General features: G+C 47.7%; 1 protein-coding gene across 1 annotated transcript in view; it reads left to right on the forward strand.

Moving 5' to 3' along the window:
• The window catches only part of LOC144892387 (uncharacterized), a 77,777-nt gene that overhangs the window by 41,103 nt on the left and 8,786 nt on the right, over positions 1 to 27,888 (forward strand). The window contains exon 3 of the mRNA XM_078778803.1: positions 6,697 to 6,791. Within this exon, the coding sequence (XP_078634929.1) occupies positions 6,697 to 6,791 (95 nt within the window). The remainder of the gene's footprint in view (positions 1 to 6,696; positions 6,792 to 27,888) is intronic.

The raw sequence follows: 27,888 nt of genomic DNA on the forward strand, positions 1-27,888 counted from the left end.
CTTCTCATCCCTTTGGGAACTATTTGAAAGCAATTTTGTGCCAAATTGAATCTCTCTCGACGCATACACGAGATTGGCAAAGCAAAATGTGTGATTCTTCTTTCACCTTTGACCCCCAAACTTGGAATGGTGTCCTCGATATATATATATATATATATATATATATATATATATATATATATATATATATATATATATATATATATATATATATATATATATATATATATATATTTAAACGGTTCTGCGTGTGTTGGACCAAGATAGTTCCATGCCTAATTTGGAGAGGATTGTCTCTGAAATGAAGGGATGGGGTGCAATTTTAACTGTTGGAAAGAAAAAGTTTTTCTTCCGTGTCCCCTCCCTGCAGGAGGCAGACATAATCGTGGGGCGGATGTATGATAAAATTGTGGCTTTTGTGGTAAAAGCACCAAGATTGGCATATATCATGTTCTATAATTATATGCTAAATGATCTCAGCTATTGTGCCAAGCTGAATACGTCCCCTGACGACCATAAATAGGAAAAATCCATGATGGCCACCTCACAAATTGCGAAAAGCCATTAAGTCGCATATCTTTGGCAATATATGACATAAAACATGAATGAAGTGGCCTTTTCTATGTTTTCAGACATAATGAATCCAATGCCACCATCATTTATTCTAAAACAATGTATCTATCTATAATTCCAGTAATCTCTGTGTGTATGTGTGTGTGTATGTGTGTGTGTATGTGTGTGTGTCTGTGACCGCTGTTTCTCGACAACCACGGGTCCGATATACTTGAAACTTGCCAGGTATATTGCTGGGGACCTGAGGATGTGCCTTTTCAAGGTTTCATATTAATCGGACAAGTAGTTACCGAGCTATGTCCAAAAAACGATTCAACCAATCAGAGAGCAGCGAGCTATCACGTGTGCCGAACGTGGCGAACAGACTCTGCCTCGGACGGCACATTTGAGAGCGTATTCATTTATTTCACGTTGGCAAACTATGTTGGCGCTATGTTGGCGTTAAACTATGTTTTAAAACTAATTAAAACTAATTTGCGATTCATCGTAACTGCGATATGCGACCTTCCGGACAGTCAAATGAGGACGTCAATTCCGGACTTACGGATAGTCATAGTGACGACGTACTGATGCTGAACGTGGCGAGCAGACGCTGCCTCGGACGGCACATTTGAGAGCGTATTCATTTATTTGACGTTGCAATCTGTGTTGATTGTTGTAAGGTACGATCGATTGTAGTACACGTTTATAATAACTCTGCCGATACAGGCCCGATTAACTGCAGCGCCATCCGAGCTGCGGCGTCGGGACGATACATTCATTGTACGGTCACATCACGCACTTACGGGCACGCCCATGAGCCCATGGGCACGCCCATGCATGCATGGGCGAAGACATTTTTTTTTTTTTTTTGGCAAGGAACGGGCACCCACGTACGGGCACGTCCTAGTATCCATTAATTTTAGTAATTATATAATTTGTTTTGGTTTCTTTGCAGACGGCCGAGCAGATCATATCAGCATCATATCATCATATCAGCAAAGATCATATCGGCGTCATATCATCATATCAGCAAAGATCATATCAGTGTCATATCATCATATCAGCAAAGATCATATCGGCGTCATATCATCATATCAGCAAAGATCATATCGGCATCATATCAGCAAAGATCATATCAGTGTCATATCATCATATCAGCAAAGATCACATCAGCGTCATATCATCATATCAGCAAAGATCATCATACCATCATATCAGCAAAGATCATATATCATATCAGCAAAGATCATATCATATCATCATATCAGCAAAGATCATATCATATCATATCAGCAAAGATCATATCATATCATCATATCAGCAAATATCATATCAGCGTCATATCATCATATCAGCAAAGATCATATCATATCATCATATCAGCAAAGATCATATCATATCATCATATCAGCAAAGATCATATCATATCAGCAAAGATCATATCATATCATCATATCAGCAAAGATCATATCATATCATATCAGCAAAGATCATATCATACCATCATATCAGCAAAGATCATATCATATCATATCAGCAAAGATCATATCATCATATCAGCAAAGATCATATCATATCATATCAGCAAAGATCATATCATATCAGCAAATATCATATCAGCGTCATATCATCATATCAGCAAAGATCATATCATATCATCATATCAGCAAAGATCATATCATATCATCATATCAGCAAAGATCATATCATATCATATCAGCAAAGATCATATCATATCATATCAGCAAAGATCATATCAGCATCATATCATCATATCAGCAAAGATCATATCATACCATAATATCAGCAAAGATCATATCATATCATCATATCAGCAAAGATCATATCGTAGCATCATATCAGCAAAGATCATATAGTAGCATCATATCAGCAAAGATCATATCAGCGTCATATCATCATATCAGCAAAGATCATATCATATCATATCAGCAAAGATCATATCAGCGTCATATCATCATATCAGCAAAGATCATATCAGCATCATATCATCATATCAGCAAAGATCATATCAGCGTCATATCATCATATCAGCAAAGATCATATCATCATATCAGCAAAGATCATATCAGCGTCATATCATATCAGCATCATATCATCATATCAGCAAAGATCATATCATGTCATCATATCAGCAAAGATCATATCATCATATCAGCAAAGATCATATCATCTTATCAGCAAAGATCATATCAGCGTCATATCATATCAGCATCATATCATCATATCAGCAAAGATCATATCATGTCATCATATCATCATATCAGCAAAGATCATATCCACATCATATCAGCAAAGATCATATCATGTCATCATATCATCATATCAGCAAAGATCATATCATGTCATCATATCATCATATCAGCAAAGATCATATCCGCATCATATCAGTAAAGAGGTTTAAACTTCTTGACAGTGAGAGTCTGCGGATATTTAGGTCCGCACCTGATATTGTTGATTGGACCACGTGTGCTTTATGACAAGAACATTTCCCCGCACCACTTCAGTGTCCAGCAGATTCTAATCTTAACGGATAGATGCTGGAGCTTGGTGGCTATGACAATTTGGTGAAAATTTGACAAATTTCGGTGAATTTGGCCAGCAGCCAGTACTAGTAGACATATGCCGGCTTGATGAAGGAGATGGCATTGCGAACACCCTGTCCAGAAATCGTGCTCGATGACGTTGGAACTGTCGCCTGAAGTATTCTGCCAGTCGACTGGCAAGAGTACAAGGAACTACTGCATCTTCAAGTGATGCAGACATCGCACTTATATGCATCGACCGGCGATACGCAAAGACCGTCCTCCCCAATGTCACGAATGTTTATTTTGCGACAAATTTCAGCATGTCCAAGGTGGAGTGACCTGGTCTGAAACCGAATTGGTGATCTGACATGAGGCCATTGGAGAAACCCTTCTTTCGCTTTCCCCTTTATCAACTGGAGTCGGACATGAATAAGTTGATACTCAAGAAGCGTAAAAGAGACAGCTGGGCGTTCTGCTCAAATGTGAAGCCAGTTTTTCTCCACATCCTGAGCTAAAGGAACAGGCTTCAGGCCAGTTCAGTGTCCGGAAAGAATTTAATCGAACAAAAAGGTCTTTGATATGGTCGTTTCAGTGCCAGTTGTAGAACATGAATGAGCAGCTCTTGTTACTCCTCGAAGCTGAATAAAGGAGCACGGCGAATCCAGGCTCGACTAAAAACGTCCTGGTAAAACTTGCGGATAGCACTATGAAGTCCAAAAAAAGTACCTTTCCTTTGTACACACTGATGTCACAGATGCCATTGGTGACGGACACAATAAAAGGACCGACTTGTACAATGGGCAATTTATTTGTACATGTTTCGTGCATCTTGCTGGTCAACTGTCACATCCGTTAACATTCTCTTGTGACCCCCAAATATTCCACACTACCTTAATAATAGTAGGCCATCATGTGCCGGTGGTTTTGGCTAAATTCTATCACTGGGCCACCACATCAGCGACGCACCTGTGTGTCATTAATGAAGCAACCAGAAAATCGAATTTGAGTTTTAATCCCAGTCATATAAACGTTCGCAGATTCGTTATTGGGTCATCTTGAACATGAGATTGAAGTCACAGAGACATTATCTTTTCCGGTTATCGATCCGTCCATCCATCCGACCGTACATCCATCTGTCCGTGCTAGGTTTTCATTACCGCGATAACTTGAGAACGGTCGAAAGGATCTTAGTCAAACTTGGTGCAGTTATGTTAATGAGGTAAAGAGGAACTGATTCAATTTTGGGGTCACAAGGTCAAAAGCCAAAGGTTAGAGGTCATGTTAGGTAAAAATCCTGTTACCGCGATAACTTGTGAACCAGTGATCGGATTCCTACCAAATTTGGTATAAGTATATATGATGCACAGATGAACTGATTGGATTATGCCATGAAGAGGTCAAAGATCAAAGGTCATGTCAGGTAAAAATGTGATAACTTCAGAACAGCTGAAGGGATTTAAATCAAACTTGGTGAAAGTATGTATAATGATGTAAACATTAAGTGATTATATTATGGCGTCACTAGGTCAAAGGTCAGATGTCCCGTTAAGTAAAAATTGTGTTAATGGTCTAACTTGTGAACCGGTGATGGAATTTTGACCAAACTTGGTAAAAGTATATATTGTCCTGTGGCTGGCTCAGTTAACACCGAGAGTGCGCCACGGATGGCTAATCAAGCTTAATGAGGCGTTTCCAATTAATGGCGGATCATACGCGAGCAGGGGGGTTTGGGGAAGAATGCCACCTACCTCCATGGTCCGCAATGTCTTCACCCTTTGAAAATAACTCACAAACGAAAACGGAATTAAAGTTGGTTGGGAAAATAATACAAGGGTTTATTTAATATGGTGTCGGGACAGGAAAAGAACGCGCCGGTAATCACTAAACCCCTCTCATGGAGCGCTCCCACACTTCACTACAACTGCACACAAATGGAAAGGAGAAATAAAGCAATCGTCGTGTTCGGGTGTGGTGCGTCTTATCTGTGTCTGGATGTAGTGTCCGTCAGGAATTGCCCAGGCTCCTGTGTTCACGCTCCGTCAGGCCTCACTGAGCGCCTCGCTCGCGCCTGTCTCGCCCGCTCAGCGGCAAGCCTCGCTCGCACGTGAACGCCAGGGAGGAGAATCGACGGCGCTCCAACGTTTCCCCAACGTCCGTCGTAATGCAGGCAAATTCGCGGATGGCAAAGGAAAAAGATCCAAATGGAGAGGAAGACAAGGGCAGAAGGGAGGTCCAGGCAGGAAAGAAGCAATGAAATGCGAGAAGGAGGAAAATGTCGGCGAGCCAGTTGTTTTATTGCTCGTTGGCTGACGTCAGCTCTCTCCCTCTGCCAAACAGTGCGTCGTTTCCTTGTGCCCTTTCGCACCTTCTCACGTCACCGGCGCCTCTCCTCCAACCAGTGCCTAGCTTCTTTGTCATGTTTTTGCGCCTTCCGCACTGATTTGCCGTGGTGTCATCGGTCGGTGGCCAATCAGTGTGGCACGTCCTTCACCTTCCTTACCCCCAATCACGGGGAAGCTTTCTGCCCCTTCCCTGACCAATCACATGTCTGCCAATCGGTGGCCTGTGTTACGTGATCCTCCCCAAACCCCGGTCACGGTGTACCTCCGAGCCCCGAGAGGAGTCACGGCAGAAAGATGTGTTATTCTGTATGTCAAAGATCAATGGTGAAACCACACCATTTGTTACCAACAAACAAGTATTGTATTAAGATCACACCAGAATAACAGTACAACAACAATAGTAATCAATTGTACAACCAATATATATTTCCTATGATGGTACCATCAGATTCGTACAATATAACTCACTGTGCTCCAAGTGAGTGAAAAGAAGAACATTCCCAATGTCTCTATTCTGGCATCAAGCAAAGTTGATTCCGGCTTCAAGCCAAAGTCGATCCACTCCAGTGATCGTCCGTACGATGTCGTATCGAGACCAGAATCCCGTTGGGTTGACAGTTATACTGCCAAAGATGGGCGAAGGTGTCCTCGAGGAGCGACGGGGAAATCACACCTTCCGGTATGGACGTTTGACGGCTCTCAATTGGCGAACCACAGATTTCCCACTCAAAAGCCATGTTACACACACACACCAAATTAACGTCTGGATGCGGTGAGAATGGTTGAAGTGAAGTGAAAAACCTTGAGCGATGTGCAAAGCGCGCGAGTCAAAATGGCCGATGGCCCGTTCTCGAGGCGTAACGGCACTACGATGATTCTCCTCGGAATCAACCGCAAAACCTGACACGCAGGTTGATCTGTCACAGCGATAACAACTCTGTCGCAGGAATCCCTTTCCCGGGAAACCCAAAGCTCCCTCGTGACCCTCGTTTGCTCCAGACCTCGAAGCAGCTCGGCTTCTTGTCCGACTCACTCGCTCCACCCTCTCTTCTTTCTTCCTCTTCGTCGTCGTCCGGTTCCGGTTTCATTTAAAACATTAACTTTTTTACCTTTTGAAAATAGTAATCTCTATTTCCCTTACGACAACAATAATAGTACATGGAATCAAAAATGTTTACAGTGGATGAAAACCACAACAACGGAAGTGACGAATCCGTAACACCTGCTCTTTGCTCGCCCCTCCCCCCTGTCAGCCACGAGCCTTCCTGGGCGTGTCTCTCAGCCTGCCTGTTCGATGTCTGCCTGCCATGGTGCCGTAGTGTGCAGTCGCTTGCTGTCTGCTCTTCTGGTCAGTTTTATCGTCTTGTAGCGGAGGGGGATTTAATTAGTGTGTGCACTAATGGATCTATCTAATGTATAAGAGTGCGTTGCCATACGGGACACCGGGATGATTACAGGTTTCCCACACGCGGGAATTAGCCTAATCCCTACAACTATTTAACACACGATCATCCTTGTATGATCACAGGTATGCACTTAATCTGACAAACCGCCTAAACAGAACTTATCACAGGTGAGGATTCCCTATTATGACAGACGAAGCACCTACCTATGCAGATGCAGATCTACCTAAATCTATATTTGCCCCGACCCAACCAACACAACAATATTATATTATGTTGTCACATTATGTCTTAACATATTATGTTATATTATGTTATATTATGTCTGTTATATTATATATTATGTCTTATATGACAACTTCCGTCCATACCGGAAGCTGTGTTATATTATTATATTATGTACAACAATACAACACAACAAATATATTATGATGCAAAGATGAACTGATTCTATTTTGGCATCAAAGTTGAGGAGTGAGGTGATTTTGTGTGAGGTCAGAGGTCATGTCAGATAAAAATGTGATCCTTTAGAACAGCTGAATGGATTTAAATCAAACATGGCATAAGTACGTATAAATAATGATGTAATAATGTGGGCGGAAGCATATTGGTCGATGTTGTGATGTCGAAGAGTGTCGTTCTAGTTTCCATACAGTCTAAAGAATGAAGAAATATATTATATTTGTTTTAAAGAATAGCACAAGGAAAGTTTAGAAATAGCTTGATCATAAAAATAGAGATTGAGACAAAGAGTAGCAACCTATTTGGTTATTTGGCCTGAGTATCCCCTTCATGATTGTGCAACCCTTGCTTGAACTGCCTTCTGATGTTCCGATTTGTAAATTGTGTTCTCGTATCATTTCCGTCGCATAAAGGTGCAATGATATTGTTAGTTTTGTAAGACCCCCCAGGATAGTTTTGGAAGACATCCAACACATCAGGGAACCCTGGAGTTTATATATATATATATATATATATATATATACTGTGTATATATGTATATATATATATACATATATATATATATATATATATATGTATATATATATATATATATATATATATATATATATATATATATATATATATATATATATATATATATATATATATATATATATATATATATGTATATATATATATATATGTATATATATATATATATGTATATATATATATATGTATATATATATATATATGTATATATATATATATATATATATATATATATATATATATATATGTATATATATGCATATATGCATATATATATATATATATATATATATATATAAAAATATAAATATATATATATATATATATATATATATGTATATATGTATATATATATATATATATATATATATATATATATATATATATATATATATATATATATATATATATATATATATATATATATATATACATATACATATACATATATACAGACTTGGCATTTAATATGGATTTTTTTTTTTTCTTGACTTGGGTTTACTTTCTGAACTCAGTATATCAATCTGGTGAGTTTCTTTTACCCTTCGGTGATGCCTTTGTTGAAAGAACCATGTCACTGATTGTCTTTCGCAGCAAGATGTCAATAACAGGATTATATCACAGGTGGCGTGACAAAATGTAAGGACAGGCACATTTGACGATGGGCTTCACAATCGGGTATATAAGGGTTGTTGCGTTCTGTATTAGTGGAAAACAACTGCTGCACGTCTACAAAAGTTATTGCCGCTTCCTCTGGAGATGGTTCGTCAACTTGACAATGCTGCTTGTCATGAAGTGGTGGCTTTATGAAATTCTGACATGAAACAGCATGCTATTGCTCGGCAGTATGGCATCACTCAAGGTCAGGTGTCAAAGATCCTGAAACGAAATGCTCAGAGGGGTGTCCCTGCTCCAAGACGGAGGCCAGGACGTCCACGCAGAACCACAAGGAGAGATGATCGCCAGCTGCACCGGTTAGTCTGCAATGGCCGTACCAAGTCAGCTAATCGGCTTAGGGCTGAGTGGCAGCAACTGACAAATGTGCCTGTATCCAGAAGGCGAGTCAACCAACGACTGGTTCAAGCAGGCTATCGTGCCAGGCGTCCCCTGAGAAAGCCACGCCTGACCAGACAACACAGCCAGCGCTGATTGCAGTGGGCCAGAGAGCACCGTCAATGGCAGCCAGGACACTGGAATCACGTGACCTTCAGTGACGAGTCTAGGTTTCTGGTCTATCGTCAAGATGGCCGCGTCCGAGTGCGTAGACAAGTGCATGAAGCCGACAACGAAGATTGTATAGTGCCAAGAGTCCAAGCTGGAGGTGGTGGGGTGACCGTTTGGGCTGCTTTTCATGCAGGGGGCAAAACTGACCTGGTTGTTCTGAATGGAAACCTGAACCAGTTCAAGTACAGGGTCATTCTGGAAGAAACATTGCTTCCATTTGCTCGTGCAGCCTTTCGAGGAAACTTTGTCTTCCAAGATGACAATGCACGGCCTCATCGTGCTCGCATGATCCAACACTTTCTTGCTGACCGTGGTGTAGAGCTTATGGAGTGGCCTGCCATGTCCCCGGATATGAATCCGATAGAGAACTTGTGGGCAGAATTAACGCGTCAAATCGACAACTTGGACCAGCAGCCAACCTCTGTGTGTGAATTGCAGCAGGCTATTGTCACTGCATGGCAAGCGATTCCTGTCCAAACCTTGGCAAATCTCGTGAACAGCATGCCTCGACGTGTACGTGCTCTCCTGAATGCTCGTGGGGGTTACACGAAGTACTGAACTGTAATTTTACTGTCCGTAATCCCAGTCATAATTTAGCTTTTGTTTTTGTTGAATTTTTTTTTGGTTAATGTGCAAAATAAAGAGATACTTCTGGAAAACGTACAGAAGTTTAACACAGTACTGTCCGTGATTTGAGTTCGATATCAGTTTACATCACTTTCAAGGATCAATTTATTTGCTTCGAAATGTCAAATGTGGTTTTTGTTTCTTTTAAAGGTCACATTAACAAAATCTAGAATAATTTCAACATAATTCCAATGAACTTTTGGTTCTAAGTCATCTTGAAAAGTAAGTTCACCCCCACAAAAAAAATATTCCATATTAAATGCCAAGTCTGTATATATATATATATATATATATATATATTGTTGCGGAGATGAGGACTGTATATTTTTTGATTGTGTGCTGTATTATTATTATTATTGTTTATTCTGCGCCCCCTACCTCCGGAGCTGTGTAAAGGTGAAAGGGCATCCCATAATTAGTCCACAAGCATACACGTCAGCCAAGTAATAGAATACCCCTGTTGATAGTTATCTCTTATTCTGTGTTTTAGGGTAAGGCTGTGTCTCCCATTAATTGAAGTACTCCATTGCACCAGTGAAAGAGAATAGATCCCCTTTCATTCCCATCCCCTAAATCCCCACTTCCTTTACACCCCCTCTCGTCATTGCCGAGCCTCGATTGCCCATATTACATCCCCTCCAAAACCACCATTGAACATGTGCTCTCGTCGGAGAAGAAAGGCGTGCCCGCCCGTCGTCATCAAGGGCGGAGCCAGAGGGTCGCGTGACCAACCAGGGCCGAGGTGAGCACCCCGATGGGCGTGTCCTGAAGGCCGGCGGCTTAATCGCCGGAGGCGTTATAAAGGCGGGCACGCAGGAAGCAAGTGAGTCGGTTGCCAGGGGAGAGTCGTGAGGAGTCAGTCAGTGGAGTCGGTGGTCAGTTGGTTGCGTTGGTTGCGGTGAGGAGTCGGTGGTGGTGGTCAGTTGGTTGCGTTGGTTGCGGTGAGGAGTCGGTGGTAAAGAGTGAGTGGACCAAGAACGAGTTGAGGGTTTGGACCAGACGAGTCGGACAAGGCCTGGCAAAGCACGCGACGTCCACAGCAGCCACAACAGCAGCTTGGGGGCCTGAACGGCGGTTTGGAGCAGGGCCGTAAAGGAACGGCGGCGGCTAAACGCGCCGGTTGAGCTGCAGGACCCCCTTGGACCTCCCTCTCCCTCCAGCCATCCACCTCCTGCCTTTCCACCCTTCTTGTGTACGTGAGTTTGTTCTGTTTGTTCTGTCCTGGGTTAATTAAGCTTGTGTAGGTAAGCTAAAGATTTCACTGTGTCACCTGCGTCTTATGTGCTTGTAAATAAACGTGACTGCTTTCTTTTTGCTTATGTGTGTAAATAGTCAATAAATTCAGTAGTATTTCCAAACCTTTCTTTGCCTTCGTTTTCCTCTTTGCATTCGTCGTTTTAGTCTTTTCCCTCATTGAGCAGCTGCGGTGCGATCCGGCCAACGTTTGGGTGGAATCGGGTGAGTCGGGGATCCTGTAACGGTCGCGGTTGGACCATCCGCTCGGCCCATCATAACATCTAAACCGCGATCAGTAACAATTAGTGTCTGGGAGTGAGATTCGGGGCCCGAACCAAATTTTTAAAACACCTAAAAAAAAAATTTTGGTCAAAATTTGGAGCGGCCGAAATTTGTTTTGTTTTACAAAACCTGAACTTTGAAATCGCGCCATGGCTGGTCAAGGCGACGGGATGCCGGTGGGAGAGATAGAGGGGTTAGGAGTAACCCAGGATCAAATGGAGGGGAGCAATGAGGAGGCGGTTGAGGGAGTATCAGGCGCGCAAAATGGCGTCCTCGCGCACGTGGGTGTAGCGGCACCAAATTTTGCCACGCCCGTGACCGTAGCAGCACCGCCGATGGATTGGGGCCTTTTTATGATCCAAATGAAGGCCCTTATGGATGCTCAGAGTGAGCAAATGAAGGCTCAGAGTGAGCAAATGAATGCTCAGAGTGAGCAAATGGGGAACCGAATGGATGCTCAGTGAGCAAATAAGGGCTCAGAGTGAGCAAATGGGGGTAATGAGGGACGAAGCGAGGGGTACCGGTGAGGGGTTAGACAAGAAATTTGGGAAGTTAGACAATAATTTTGAGGGGTTAGACAACGGGATAAAAGAGGTGAAACATGGGTTAACGGGGGTGGAAAATAGAATGGCTGCCCAGGAGAATCAGATAGAGGGGATGAAAAATGGGTTAATGGGGCTAGAAAATAGGATGGAAGGCAAATTGCGGGAGATAGGGGAGCAATCCGCCCGAGAAATTAAACAAATGGGAGAGCAGATAGAGGAGGTGAAAATCGGGGTAGAAACCAAACTGGATGCTCAGAGGGATGAATTGGGACAGATGAGGGCGGCATCTACAAAAGAAAGGGAGGAGATGCAAGAGGAGATACGACGAGGTGTGAGTGAGGAGGTCTCGGGGCTACGCGAGGAGGTAAAGCGAGGTGAGAAGCGTATGGAGAAAGAAGTGAGGAATAATACGGCTAGGTTACAGGGGGGCATAGAGGATCTGACGAAGGGAGTAGAACAGCTGACAGTCGGACAAAGGGAACTAGCGGACCAAGTGGAAAAGAACACTGCAATAATCGGGGGGTTAAAAGCGACACAAAAGGACATAAAAAATGAATTAATAGCGACACAGAAGGAATGTCAGATGGTACATGAGGGGTTGACGAAGAAGTTGGAAGAGGTGACAGAAGTAATAGAGACGAAGGACCGAGAGGGGAGGACGCACATAGAAACGGTTAAAGTGGCGTTAGAGGAAGAGATAGAGGGGGCGCACAGAGAAATAAAAGAGGTTAAACAAAAATTAGAGGAAGTGGAAGAAGAGGTGAGTGAAATTAAGAAGAGACGGACAGAAACTAAGAGAGAAATCCAGGAGGAGGTGATGGAATATGTGCAAGGTCGGTGCTCAACTCATAATGTGATGCTCACCTAACCAAATAAAGAGTTTGCAGGTGGCAAAGGAGGTGCGGAGACGAGGTACGGAGGTGAGTGGCAATGTATATGATGTGAGGAAAGCTTCAGTCGGCTTGGGGATTGGTTTGGATCCGGGTGTTCGTGAGAGGCCGTTGGTGAAGTGTGCGACAGGTCTGGTGTGCGAAAAAAGAGGTGTGCGAGAATGTCCGACCATGGGGTGTGTGAGGAAAAAGTGCACGCCGAGGAGTGAGTGTGCTGTCAAGAGTGAGTTGGTCGAAGCGCGTGTGCGAGGGGGTACATGGAAGCGCGGTGTGGTAAGTGTTACGGAGGAAGTAACGAAAGAGGGTGCGCGAGAGTGTGCGCGAGAAAGGTGTGTAACGGACAGGTGCATGAGGAAAGAGTGCGCTGTCGAGAGTAAGGGTGAGTGCGCGACCGAGAGTGGAGGTGAAAGTAGGGAGAGTGACACGGAGCGTGAGTTAGTTGTGACAGGTGAGCGAGGATGCACACCTGGAATGGTAGAGCGTGTGTGGGAATGCACACTTGAGTTGGTCGTGAGGCACGTGGTTGGGTGTGCGGGTGAGAGCACACCTGTGATTGTCACAGAGGAGGTGACCGAGGAGGGGGCGCGAAGAGGTGTGTTGGTGAGGTGTGCGAGCGACGAGTGTGTGCCAAGGTGTTCGGTGGTCAGGTGTGTGACCAAGTCTGTGAGCGGAATGAGTGTACCGAGGTGTGTAAGGAAAGGTACGAGGAGCATGGGAACAGCTGGAGGTATGAGCAAAAAAGGGGTAGCGTATGCGCGTAAGCATCCAGGTGAGGCATCGACAGTAACCGGGTTGGAGGTTAGAACGACTTATAGCCGAATCGGGCCCTCGGTGCGCGTCGGGCAGCTTCGCGTGCCGCGAGGACCAGCGGGGTTCCGAACCACGGCGGTTTCGAAAGAACCGCCGTACGCGATCCACGCTGTGCCTCGCTTGGAACGGCCGCGTCCGGGCTCCACTAGGCGGAGCGGGCGGCCCGATAGGAAGGGTCGTCATGGCGACCACTTCCTATTGAGACGTGCCGGCAGGTCGAGATCGGGACATTGGATGGCTCCACGCCGAGGTGGTGCGTGGGATCTCGGCCCGGGTAAGCCCCCGTCCCTGCCCCGAATGCGGGACGTATCCAGCCGCTGGCACAAAACGACCCGCGTTCATTGCTCGGCTGTACGAAGCCGGGCTGTAGACGTGAATTGGCGCACCGAGAGGATGTAATAAGTAGACGGGTGATGAGGATAGTGTTTTGGACTCCAAAATTAGAAAAAAGGCGAAATTTGATGATTGGTACGGTGATTGGCAGATGATTGGCAAAAGTTTTGATTGGCTGAAATTTGGTGTGCCAAATTGATAGTAAGAGATGCCCCGCTGTGGTGGGATGGCAACGCTGTCATCCCTCACAGAAGAGTGTGGGGGCAAATGCGCTATAGTTTATGGGGTTTATGGCAGTGGAAACTAGCCCGGGTGGGTTAGGATATATCGTGTGTAGGGACCTAGAAGATGACATTAGGTAACGTTAAGGTTTAGTTAGTGACTGATACCTGTAGTGGGGACGCAGGTAGATTAGTATGGATGATAATGACGTGGGAGCGCAATAGTTTAAAGGGACGACTGGGAAGCGCAAAGTTCAGAGGGGAGTAGTTAGCTGAGATGATGCCGTGTGTGTGAGGATTGAACAGGTGTGATTGAACAGGTGTGATTGCACAGGTGTGCAACTGAACAGGTGTGTGGAGCAGTGTATGAGTGAGTGATGGTGATGTGTGTTGTGTTGACCAACTGGTCCAGGAAGAGGAGGAGGGTGCAGGTGGCACCAGGTATGATTGCACAGGTGTGCAACGACAGGTGAATGGAGGACAGGTGTATGGAATAAATGGTATGGAGTATTGGAATGGATGGTCGTGGAGTGAGTATGGTGGAAATTGTGGAGTGGAGTGGATGGTGCGGAGGTGTGAATGGGGGAAGAGTGGACCCCCATCACGGATACCCGGGGCGGGTAGTGTAAATGTTAGGTAGAGAGTACAGGTAAATTGTGGTTGGATATTGGCATCTGTGGTGCGGGTGACAGAATGGTATTTGGATGGGTGCATTAGTGTTGTGGAAATGGCTGGGCGTGTAGCCTGTTAGTGTGTGTAGTTGGTTTGGGCATTCCACCACTGTGAGGATGTCGGCCAGGTGAGGCCGCAGGTGGGCTCTGGGAGCCGGTAGTTGTGGATGGGGCCCGAGGATCCGGAGGACGGACCCGGGTAGCCCAGTGCCAGAGGGCACCAAGGGGTGACAGAGCCAGGAGAGGGCCTTCCCCAGTTAGTTAGGTTAGGGTGAGGAGCTAGGTAAGCTCGGGTGGCAACTACAGTGGTGGAGGTGTGCAGGTGGGTAGACCTGCTGGGAGAGCTACACGTCGCAGCCCAGAAATTGTGCGAGGGCACCGGGAGATGAATCGGGGGAGTGAGACCCCAAATTGAGAGGCACCACAGTTTGGGCAATGGGAATTTGTTTTTAGAACCCATAGTGTAAGTTGGCCAATGGATTGGCAGGGAGAGACCCCGGGTAGTGTAAAGTGTGTTAAAATCATTTAGAGGATAGTTAGGATGAAGTCTCCTCGCACCATCTGCATCCACTCACCTGAGGTGACAGGTACTCCGCACCATGCCATGTTTGATTATTTTTTACTGTGCAAATGTTTGGATTGTGAGACGCATCATGACGTGGGTGTGACATTGTGCTTTGATGTTCCATCTCTGCCTCCTTATGAGGATTGATGATGAATTTGGTGATGGCAAATTTTGAAGTCGAGGGATTGTGGAGACGAATTTGGTATAGGGGAAATATGGGGAAGACGTGACAGTACTGACGAATTTGTAAATGTGTAGATTTTTGTACATATGGGGTAAGGGCAAGGGTAGGGTAGGTGACAGGGGGGTGACGTACGGTAGGGACGAGCTTTCTCACTTCGCCCTCCGTACGCATTTCGCCTTGCATTGCCTTATTGATGTGTACCCTTGTGACCTTACCCCTCGCTCAATTGTCTTTCCCCTTTTGTCTCCCACATGACCTGTGCGCCATTGGGTGCCGAGGGGAGCGTGCGTGGGTCGGCCATTGTGCGTCCGAAATTCCCAGAACCAGCTGTCTGCATCGATGCACCACATTATGGACCACATGTCTGTGGCCGAGCACCACTTATGGACCCCATGGGTTGGGGCATGGCCCCTCTGCTGGAACCGGCCATGAGGGCCCAAAATCTTGCTGGCGGACCTTGGCCACAGGGCACCGATGCCCCACAGGTGAACCACACTAGTCGGCCCTGTGGGCTATAAATAAAATCAAATAAAAAGGACACATTGGGTGCATTTTTCAGTTCAAATAGGCCGCCAGTAAGAAAATGAAAGAATGACAACATCTGGAAGACCAAATAATAATAACCAGCAGAGGGAGCCGAAGAGCAAGAGATCACCTGCAGGGTTAGGGGTTGTTGAATTTATTTTTGTTGAACACTCTTGAACAATGGTGACTGCACCGATTGGTGCTTGGGTGCTTGTATTGGTGCGTTTTTGGGTGCGTTCATGGTGCGTCGATGCAGAGCAGACTGTCTCCCCCCCAGAAAGAACAATCACAGGTCCTGGGTTAGTTTTGTAAATAAAAATAGCGTCATTGTAAATAATGTTTCCCACCGTCAGTGTATAGTTTGAAGACCATTCCGCAATTCAGTTAACTGTGGGCGTAAGTCTGTTAGGCAGGGTGCAATGGAGCAGCGGGACACATTTATTTATGTTTTAAAACTGTCGCACTCAGGGTCAGGTTAAAAGTAGAGGGAACTACACCTACGTGTCACACTAAATAAAAGTTGTAGGCCCGGGACGTGCCTAAGAGGAGGAGGGTGCAGTGTTGCGGAGATGAGGACTGTATATTTTTTGATTGTGTGCTGTATTATTATTATTATTGTTTATTCTGCGCCCCCTACCTCCGGAGCTGTGTAAAGGTGAAAGGGCATCCCATAATTAGTCCACAAGCATACACGTCAGCCAAGTAATAGAATACCCCTGTTGATAGTTATCTCTTATTCTGTGTTTTAGGGTAAGGCTGTGTCTCCCATTAATTGAAGTACTCCATTGCACCAGTGAAAGAGAATAGATCCCCTTTCCTTCCCATCCCCAAAATCTCCATTTCCTTTTACATCCCCTTCCGTCATTGCCGAGCCTCGATTGCCCATATTACATCCCCTCCAAAACCACCATTGAACATGTGCTCTCGTCGGAGAAGAAAGGCGTGCCCGCCCGTCGTCATCAAGGGCGGAGCCAGAGGGTCGCGCGACCAACCAGGGCCGAGGTGAGCACCCCGATGGGCGTGTCCTGAAGGCCGGCGGCTTAATCGCCGGAGGCGTTATAAAGGCGCGCACGCAGGAAGCAAGTGAGTCGGTTGCCAGGGGAGAGTCGTGAGGAGTCAGTCGGTGGTCAGTTGGTTGCGTTGGTTGCGGTGAGGAGTCGGTGGTGGTGGTCAGTTGGTTGCGTTGGTTGCGGTGAGGAGTCGGTGGTAAAGAGTGAGTGGACCAAGAACGAGTTGAGGGTTTGGACCAGACGAGTCGGACAAGGCCTGGCAAAAAGCACGCGACGTCCACAGCAGCCACAACAGCAGCTTGGGGGCCTGAACGGCGGTTTGGAGCAGGGCTGTAAAGGAACGGCGGCGGCTAAACGCGCCGGTTGAGCTGCAGGACCCCCTTGGACCTCCCTCTCCCTCCAGCCATCCACCTCCTGCCTTTCCACCCTTCTTGTGTACGTGAGTTTGTTCTGTTTGTTCTGTCCTGGGTTAATTAAGCTTGTGTAGGTAAGCTAAAGATTTCACTGTGTCACCTGCGTCTTATGTGCTTGTAAATAAACGTGACTGCTTTCTTTTTGCTTATGTGTGTAAATAGTCAATAAATTCAGTAGTATTTCCAAACCTTTCTTTGCCTTCGCTTTCCTCTTTGCATTCGTCGTTTTAGTCTTTTCCCTCATTGAGCAGCTGCGGTGCGATCCGGCCAACGTTTGGGTGGAATCGGGTGAGTCGGGGATCCTGTAACGGTCGCGGTTGGACCATCCGCTCGGCCCATCATAACATCTAAACCGCGATCAGTAACAATATATATATATATATATATATATATATATATATATATATGTAGGGAGCTGTAATGCCCCTCCCCCTTTGTATATCCTTGCTGCTTTACTAATTACCAAGTGTAACCAATTATATGTTTTGTTTTGACTGACTGTTGTACTCTTTTATGATACTGAGTTCTTTCTTGTGCCTTGAGGATGTGTAATGTCCTAATAAGGAGTTCTCTGCCTGTGAGCTCTGGCCTGCGTGGGCACAATCTCTAGTTCCCCTTCCCTGGCCTTGGAGGCTACTGTTATCTCTCTGCCTCCCTCTATGACTTTACCAATATCCTGCAAGTTGACAGTTTTATGAGTGTCCACTCCCTTTGTACTTTCCCAAGCAAGCTTTCTATACAGAAAGTTGTAAACATGTTGCCACATAATGCTGACCATCTCCTTATCTGAGCTAACCCAAGACTGGCCTTGGATGAACTTCCTTTAATTAACTGAACAACAGGATGGGACTATGGTGGGAGGGCCGATGAGCCCATTCTGTCTCTGTATCTTGTGAGCTAACTCCACCCCTGATTTTCCTTATATAAAGCAATGTTAATTGAATTATTTCAGAGCATCTTGTTGTACTGTTGGTCATTTCTTGTGAGTTTCAATACAACCTTTGCTGTCCTCAAGCTTGTGTACTCGAGTTCCAATAAATATATCCGTTGCTCCTTTCTTCTGAGTCTTCTGAGTCCCAAGTCCTAAGTCTCAATCCGACAACTGGTGGCAGCGGTGGGATCAGTCTGTGCAGTCCGGGACGCGGTCCCAGGCAAGTGAGTGGTGAGAGACCAGCTGGCAATTGATCCGGGTCAGGTGAGCTGTGGTTTTCTTTTGTTTTTCCTTTTTAGCCCGGGGGTCAGTCCAAATTGTAACCCACTCTCTCTTGCTCGGTTGCCGTTTGTTCCGTTCCCTGCTCATACCTGTTCCACGAACCTAAATTTAATTACGGACCGCTTGGGTCCTGGAGCAACTGATTGTTTATGGACTCGTCAGGGTAACGTTACGTAAGGGAAAGTGCCCCACGTTGGGCGCCTGAGGTTAAGGGGTAATAGATCTCTGGGTTGTGAGGGTAAGGATAAGGGCGGCGTCCCGATCCGAGGCCTACCCGGGAGACGTCGGGATTTTAAGTAAGATCAGAACTATTACACGGGCGTAGGACGCCAGGAAAGTGCAGTAAGGGTAGGATAGACGGCTGAGTAGGCGGGCGATCCTCTCAGGAGAGTAGGTAGCGCGGCCGTACCACGCGAGGCGGGCGAACCTCACGGGTACAAGGCTGCGAGCCTCTCAGAGTTAGGTAGACGGCTGTAACGCGAGGCGGGAGATCCTCACGAGTACAAGGCTACGTCGGTAAACTAAGGTTTCTTAGGATGGGTAACAGTATGGGTAATAAGACAGTAAAGGCAGGTGAACCGCTTAGACATACCCCAGCATTTTTTATGTTTCGGAGGCATGGCTATGATGCTGTGAGACCAGGGAAGTCATGGGTTGCGCTGACGAAGGATTTAGGAGAACCGTGGCCCGAAGGAGGGTCTTTTGCGCTGGAAAAATTGGACGTGTTGTATGAGACATTAGACAAGTTTGAACAGACCACGAAACACTTCCCGCCGGACTATTGGAAAGTCTTTGGCTGGTGGAAGGAAGAAGCGATGAAGCGACACGCAAAGTCGAAACAGGCCAGCTTGGCTGGTGAGGTAACAAAACTCAAGGGTCTGAGGAAACAGGCGAATAAAGAGCAGGATGAAGCGCTTAAGGAAATAGAAAAGCAGGCCAACGCGCGACTGATGTCGCTCGTTGAAAACCCAGCCCCCGCGGTAGGGGAGGCAGTGACCAATCTACCCTCCCCAGCCCCAGACCTAAGCTCTGCCCCGGGGTTTCAGGCACCACCTATCCTTTCTGCGCCCCCGCCACCACCTCCCTATAACCCCGCTACCATCGCGCCCCAGACACCCCAGAACCACCCGAGCCAGGGAAGACCGTTTGCACAACTTGGGGCTAACGGAATAGATGACGGGACCGACATCGCAGGGTTCCCGCCACCGATAGGACCGGATGGGTTATACCCCTCACTGGTAGGTTGTAAGGGGAAAAGGACCTCACAAACTACCCCATTGGAATGTCAGGAAATAGAGGGAAGAAAAACATTGTGCCCCGTACAAGTTATCGGAGTTGACGCTCAAGGACAGGGGGTTCGAGAAAGGGTACCATGGAAAGAATCCTCTTTAACTGTAATGCGGGAAAGGATTCAACATTTGCTTATTGAGGATCCACGGCAGATAGTGCCAACCATGTCGAATTGGTTTATAGCTGGCGAGTGCGACTATCGAGACATAACTCATATGGGAGTATCCGTGCTCCCACCCAAAGTATGGGAAAGGGCTAGACTAAGAGCACACTGGCCGCCGGCCGATCCAAGGGCAGCAGGAGCGGGCCAGATAACACTAGTGCAATGGGATGCACTGAAGGTCCGGCTGCTGGGTGCCATCGAACATGCGCTGTTGCCAGCAGGAGGTCCGGATTGGGGAAAGATCGGGGCCATAAAACAAAAGGCAGGAGAACCAATTGGAGAGTACCGAGAAAGGTTGGAAAAGGCCATTGCGCGCTGGGGAGGACTGGGTCCGATGCAGCTGGGAGGGCTACCCCAACCATTGGTAAATCAATATCTAATCGAGGGGCTTCGGCCGGTATTAAAGAAACAGGTACAGTCCGTCCTTTTCGGCTGGAAGGGAATGACAACCAACGAATTATGCGACAAACTGGAACAATGCCCGGGCTCCTCCCTAGAGGAGAAAAAGGATATTAAGGAGGAAATATTGCAAATGTTTGTCCAGGAGAAACGGGCTCAATTTAATCAAAATAAAAAGGGGGATCAGAGTCAGGACTACATACGCGAACAGTGCCAGAAGTGGGGACCTGTTCGAGGTTATGAGGACCTTGGGAGGAGCGGTTTGCCTTTCTATAAGGGCCAATTCCCTAACGGAGAGTGGATCCACCGCGAAGGTAACCTCTGTGAAGGTTGTACTGCTGAGGACTTAGGACTAATTAATATGGACGAAATAAAACAACAATGGACAATACCACCCCCTCTTCCCCCTCCTCCTCAAAACCCTCAAACTTGGACTGTGCAAGGGCCCCCTCCCCAAACTTGGTATCCACCAAGACCCCTTCTCCAAACCCCTGGACCACCCTCCAATAGTGGGATGCAGAACGGACCAAGGGGGAACTGGGCCCCGCCTCGGGGCCCGCCGCAGTGGCAACCAGTAAACCAGTCACATTGGGGGCCGCCAGAACGCCGGCAGGGCGGAAGGGGCGCTGTAGAGGGACGACCTATGCCCTCCGCACCACCGGTTCCGCAGGAACCGTGCCATTATTGCAAGCAGATGGGACACTGGATACGTGATTGCCCAAAGGCTCGTAAGGGGTTTCAGCCCCAATACAATAGAGGGGCCTATTGACGGGACGCTGGCGAGTCGCCCAAGGAGTGTCCTCTCTTGACCATGACACCGGCAGAGGAACCAACCTTGATGTTGGACGTGGAGGGAAGACAATTAGAATTTCTCGTAGATACGGGTGCGACTCGCAGCACAATTAACAAGGGGCAATTGCCCTCTTTGCGCCCTACGGCCAGGAACGTTCAAATACTGGGTGTTTCGGGTTTACCCCAAGCGCTTCCTATTTCGGAGGAAGTGCGAGTAACATGCGGCCCGCTGGAGGCTAAACATGCTTTCTTGATGACCACTACCGCCCCGACGAATTTGTTGGGACGGGATTTGTTGTGCCGATTGGGCTGTCAAATCTCATGTACAGAGGAGGGAGTTTTCGTAGATGTCGCGGAATCTAAACGCGACTTGGTAATGACGGCATTGTCTCGGCCCGGCCCCACCGTGTATTGGTGGCGCATGGATGAAGGGGCTCTGGCTACCTGGACGCATATCATAGATAATGTGTGCTTGGACAGTGCGGTCCTGCGAGATTGGCTACAACTGCACCAAATTTCGATAAAAACCTTAAAGGATAATCCACCCCATTGCACTGCGTACTATGATGCTACGGGCAACGACGAGAATTATCGAGAAAAGGTTAAGGAAAAGCTGGGCGAGCGCACGCCTCTACACTTATCACGGATATGGATCGGCCGTGAGGGAATAGGAATCGAGGCAGTCCTAACCTCGAGTCAGCGCGCGTTGACCCAATACCCCGAAGGAGCGGCCGCCCATGTTACCCTCACTACTGCCAAGGGGTGGCCGCCGGAAAGTGTAGGTTGGATGGTGGGGAGGTTACGAGAAGTCCCCTTACAAGGTTACCGGAGTAAGAGAGGCCGCTGGACTTTGAAACGGCTCCAAAATGGCGAAGGGTTCTCAATTGACTTCAAGACACAACGGAGGGATGGAGTGTTCGAAGCAACAGAGTTGCCTCCTAAGGGCACCTATGCCATGAGGGCAGTGCTGACGGACCCGGGTGAGTCAGATTACCTCCTAGCGGAGGTGCCAGACAATTTATGGCCCAAAAGCGACGGTGAGGTTGGACGGATGCGAGACGCCGAACCTCTAGTGATAGCAGTGCAGCCGGGGATGCGCTTGCCAAATGTAAAACAGTATAAGCTACGACCTGAGGCCGACGTAGGCATAGCACCAGTAATTCAATCCCTAGTGGAACAGAAGATTATCGTGGAAACTAACAGCCCATGTAATACACCAATTTTGCCAGTTAAAAAGCCGTCAAAGGACAAATGGAGGTTTGTACAGGATTTAAGGGAGGTGAACAAGGTGATACAGGGCATACACCCACTAGTTCCAAACGGAGAAACCCTCATGATGTCAATTCCGCCGGACGCAACATACTTCACGGTCATCGACCTTTGTTCTGCGTTTTTCTCTGTGCCCATCGCGCCTGAGTCACAATACTTGTTCGCTTTCACCCATAGGGGGCGCCAGTATACTTGGACAGTACTACCTCAGGGGTTTTCAGATAGCCCCACTCTGTTTTCTCGGGCGCTGCACCGCGACCTGGCGGATGTGGAATTGAAGGGAGGGTCAGTGTTGCTGCAATACGTTGACGATTTGTTGATTTGCTCCCCTTCAAAGGAGGCGTGCGAAATGGATTCCTTGGCCCTATTAAAGGCCTTGGCGGCCAAAGGCCACAAAGTAGGCAGACCAAAACTTCAGTTTGTGCGGCAGGTTGTAACTTACTTGGGACACGCCATTTCGCACGGAAAACGAGAATTGGATGCTGGACGAGTGACCGCTATTATGGAGCTGCCTCGCCCTCGCTCGCAACGGCAAATGCTGCGCTTCCTAGGTATGACGGGATATTGCCGCACTTGGATACTTGATTTTGCGCTGCTGGCTAAGCCACTATACGAGGCAACCAAATCAACCGCCTCGATCGAATTGGTATGGACGGATGAATTGAGGCGATGTTTTGACGGGCTGAAAAAGGCGCTGGTTACGGCACCGTCATTAGGACTCCCGGATTATGCGAAACCATTTACCCTTTACACTCACGCCGTGGGAGGTTTCGCCCAGTCAGTTTTGACACAGACCCATGAGGATAAGGAGCGGCCGGTAGCCTACTTTAGTAAAAAGTTAGACCCGGTCGAACAAGGGTTTCCGGTGTGCTTGCAAGCCGTGGCAGCGGCCAGGTACGCAGTAGAAAGAACAGCGGACATCGTTATGGGACACCCAGTAACGCTACGGGTACCACATTGCGTCACTTCGCTGTTGTTACAGCGAAGCACACAGCATTTGTCTAACACTAGATTAATGCAATACGAATCCGCACTGATCACTGCAGCCAACTCACGATCGAACGTTGCACGACACTCAACCCAGCCTCACTGATGCCCACTCCTGAGGAGGGCGAACCCCATGTGTGCACCGACGTTGTGCAGCTAGTCTCCACGGTGCGATCGGATTTAAAGGACAATCCTTTAGAATACCCCGACTGCACATATTATGTCGATGGATCAGCTAGGCGCGCATGGGACGGGTCCCTGTTGTCCGGGTACGGCGTGTGCTCGGATAGCGAAACGGTAGAAAGCGGGCGTCTTCCACCTACATTTTCCGCACAGCAGGCGGAGCTGTGCGCCTTGACTAGAGCGTGCAGCTTGGCGGAAGGCCTTGCCGTCAACATTTACACAGATTCGGCCTACGCTCACGGCGTAGTCCACGATAAAGGAGCCATCTGGAAGATGAGAGGTTTTCTCACATCTGCCGGTTCAGTGATAAAGAACGGCGCGCTGGTAGAAGGGCTCCTCCGAAGCATTTTACTTCCCCGCGCTATCGCGGTAATTAAGTGTCGTGGCCACCAAAGGGCGGACACTGACGTTGCCCGGGGCAATGCAAGGGCGGACGAGGCGGCAGGAAAGGCCGCCAACCAACAGATAGACCGCAACATGCCGATGGTGACACGAGCACAGAAGACAGCCGCACAGATCGCTGACATACCGACTGCGGGACCACCCGCCACACCTACTAAAGACGATATCATAAATTTGCAGAACGCTGCAACGACGGCCGAACACGAGGACTGGCTCAAGCGAGGGGCGCTACGCCCCGGGCCAGGAGAAATATGGACCCTTGACGGGAAACCCATAGCACCCCAGGCTTTACTGCCTTGGCTGGCACGCATGGCTCATCAGAATGGTCATGTGTGCCAGAGGGGGGTGATGGGTCAGATAAACTACACTTGGACAGCGCCAGGACTGTCACGGATTGTATCCGAAGTGTGCCGATCGTGCGTGGTCTGCCAGCAACACAATAGAGGGGCGCCGCCGAGACATGCACATGATGGGGGACGGCCCCCGCCTAGTGGGCCGTTCGCAACTATTGAGTTCGATTTTACAGAATTGGAACCAAGCATGTCGTTTCGCTATGTGTTGGTGATCGTAGATACGTTCACCAAATGGGTCGAAGCGTACCCATGCGTCAAGTCCGATGCTCCGACAGTAGTGAAGCGCCTCGTGCGGGATTTTATGTGCAGATTTGGCATTCCCCAGATAATTTCGTCAGATCAAGGGGGCCATTTCACGGCGCAGGTGGTTAAGGGCATCCTGAAGGCGTTGGGCGTTAAACAATCCTTCCATTGCGTCTACCACCCACAGTCCTCAGGACTTGTGGAACGAACGAACAAGACTTTAAAGAATAAACTAGCGAAACTTTGCGCAGACACAGGCTTGAGGTGGCCGGAGGCTCTTCCGCTTGCATTGATGAGCATTCGTTCCACCCCGGGTCGCACTACGGGCCTTTCCCCCCACGAAATATTAATGGGACGACCTATGAGCTTGCCCGTTTCAGCACCAACAGACATGTCCACCCTTGCTTTGCCAGTAATGGATGACATGCTTTTGAGATTTTGCATAGGCTTGTCGAATGTGGCACGCAGCATCCATGCTCGAGTACGAGAGGCGCTGCCTGAACCAATAGGCCACGCCATCCACGACTTCCAGGCCGGCGACTGGGTGCTCGTAAAGCACTTCACCCGCAAGGCTGCTTTGGAGCCACGGTGGAAGGGACCATTCCAGGTGCTACTAGTCACACCGACGGCAGTCTTCTGCGAGGGTAAACCTTCGTGGAGCCACGCCACCCATTGTAAGTTGTCCATTCCCGCACCACAAGTCACACAAGACACCACACCCCTCACTGCTGAAGACACCGCACCTCACACTGCCGAAGACAATGCATCGTCTAGGGCACCACAGTCTCCTAAGGGCGGCGATGACGGTCATGATGATGGGAATTCTGGGTAGCTGCCTCAAACCCCCTGCCGGAGATAGGCTCTTGAACTTCGAGCTACTGAGAAAGGACCTCCCCAAGTACCCAGGACCCGACAACTATTCAGCATTTCCCCTCCATCCCGTCAAGTATATAACGGCTCGCTGGGGAGACAAAATAGCGGTGAATTGCTGTAACCTGGAAACAAGCTTTAAGTGGTTATCTGTAAGATGGGCGGAAGCTATAGTGGTACACAATAATACACCACAGGCACGCATGACAAGAACACGCCTAGTCCTGACTAAGGTTAGGAAAGTGGAAAATGGAACATATGGGAACATAAGTAGCCGTTATGCCCCAGGATATCGATGGGGCAAGGGCATTGAGAATACTACCCTTATGTTGCATTATACCCCCATTGGTCCGGATACAACAATGATACTTGAATGTGGAATATGGCCCCCTCGCACGACAATCCCAAATGGAACTGCATCTTACCTTCGACCTAGTTGCGCCGCTTACGTCATTAAAACCCCGCCTGCCCAGGAAGTAAGAAAGAAGCCAGAGGAGAACACATACTGGAAGGTCGCACAGCACATGGCCACATTACAGAATAGGACACGGTGTTGGATGTGTATGCACCTTCCCCGCACCAGCACAACAGGAATACCAATGGTAGCGTTACCCCTATCACTCAATGATTTGTGCTCAAAGCCTCTAGACACCAAATGCCTTAGTACAACCCTGACAAGCCAAGGTTCTGACGGAACTGCGTGTAAACGAGTTTTCCAGTACTCGCCCCCCATCCAACCCCGACATTTTGAGGAACGTCCGGCGCCGGTTTGGGTTAAGCCGGCTATGGGGGCCCTCTGCTTAGAAGGAAAGGGCCACATAACGGTAGGCAAATCTGTGTGTAAAGATACCCTCCTCGCGGACCCTAGGGAAGGGAAACACATGCTGTTAGTTAATGTTACAAGTTCGCCCTTACATAATCTCACACACCTCCAGTTGGCATGGGAAGGGGTAAACGGAACGAACACTATCGCAGACCTTCGCACTTGCATGACCACTCATTTAGTGGCTCCACATGGAACCATGTTTGTATGCGGGAACAAAGCTTACCCGTATTTACCTGATAATTGGGGAGGAATTTGCTATTTAGGATCAGTTTTCCCAGAAATGGAAATGCGACAACACTTGCATAACACCCCTGCACTCATAAGGACCCCGCGAAGCACCTATTGGAACAACGACGGCACCACCACCTTACATGGCGCTGATTGGGAGAAGGCCGTTAGTTTCTTTTTCCCATGGGCTGGGACGGTCATGAGCAGTTACCGCATTGACAAAATTGCGTTAATCTTAGAGACTGTGGCCAACGCCACCGCTACAGCACATGACGAAATGTTGGACACAGTTGTCCACCTGCGTACAATGGTTATGCAAAATAGGGTTGCTTTAGATATGTTATTGGCAGAACGAGGAGGGGTATGTGGGATAATTGAGGGTAAATGTTGCACTTTTATTCCTGACCCCTCACAGGGCGTCAGTGCTGCTATTATAAAGTTAAGGGAAAGCGCTCATACATTGACAAGGGATCGAATGGATCGGGAAGCCTCCCACCAGTGGCTTACCGACTGGTTCAAAGGGTGGACAGGCACGATTGTAAAGTGGGTACTAACCGCCTTGGCAATAGTCCTTGGAATTGTGGTTAGTTGTGTGATAATCAAGGCTTTAGTCCTTGCGTGTGTGAGAAAGTTTTCCACAGGATGGACGCTGAAGACGACAACAGAAAAGGCCATGGTGATGCTCGAAAAGCTGACTGCGGGTCCAGATGACACACTGGCCGTTGACGTGACTACAGATTGCGGATCCTGGAACGACGACCCGAACGAGCCACTGGGCCGCGACAATGAGATCTCCGCTTCCGAAGATTGTTCTTCCATTGTTGATATTACCGATAATGATGTCGAGTACACTTATGCGGACCTCGAAGCATTTCAGGCTGCCAGGAGGCCGTTTAAACTGGGCCCCAACACGTCGCACGAAGAAATCGACGATTTCCTGAAGGACTCCTCTCGTTTCTTCACGATGTGCCAGGCCGTGACTATGACTATTGGTGGCCGTCCACGCCGCAGGCCTACGCCACCTAAGAATAATGTTACTGATGATGTTACCAATGATGATGTGGGCCACTTGCGAGGGTCCCCGGCTGATGTTTATATTTCAATGCAGGCTTTGCCTCCCCATGTTTCACGAGCTCACCTTTATGTCTCACAAGCCCACAGTGAGTCAAACGCCACTGACCCAGCCCGGGATTTGGACCCAGCCGTGAACCCAAGCCCGGATGAAGAGGAACTCGATCGTGAAAATACTCTGAGTTCCGAGTCTGATTGTTTTGGAGATTCGTCCGTGGATA

Source organism: Myxine glutinosa, chromosome 5 (genome assembly GCF_964187855.1).
Source record: "Myxine glutinosa chromosome 5, kmMyxGlut1.1, whole genome shotgun sequence".
Taxonomy (NCBI): domain Eukaryota; kingdom Metazoa; phylum Chordata; class Myxini; order Myxiniformes; family Myxinidae; genus Myxine; species Myxine glutinosa.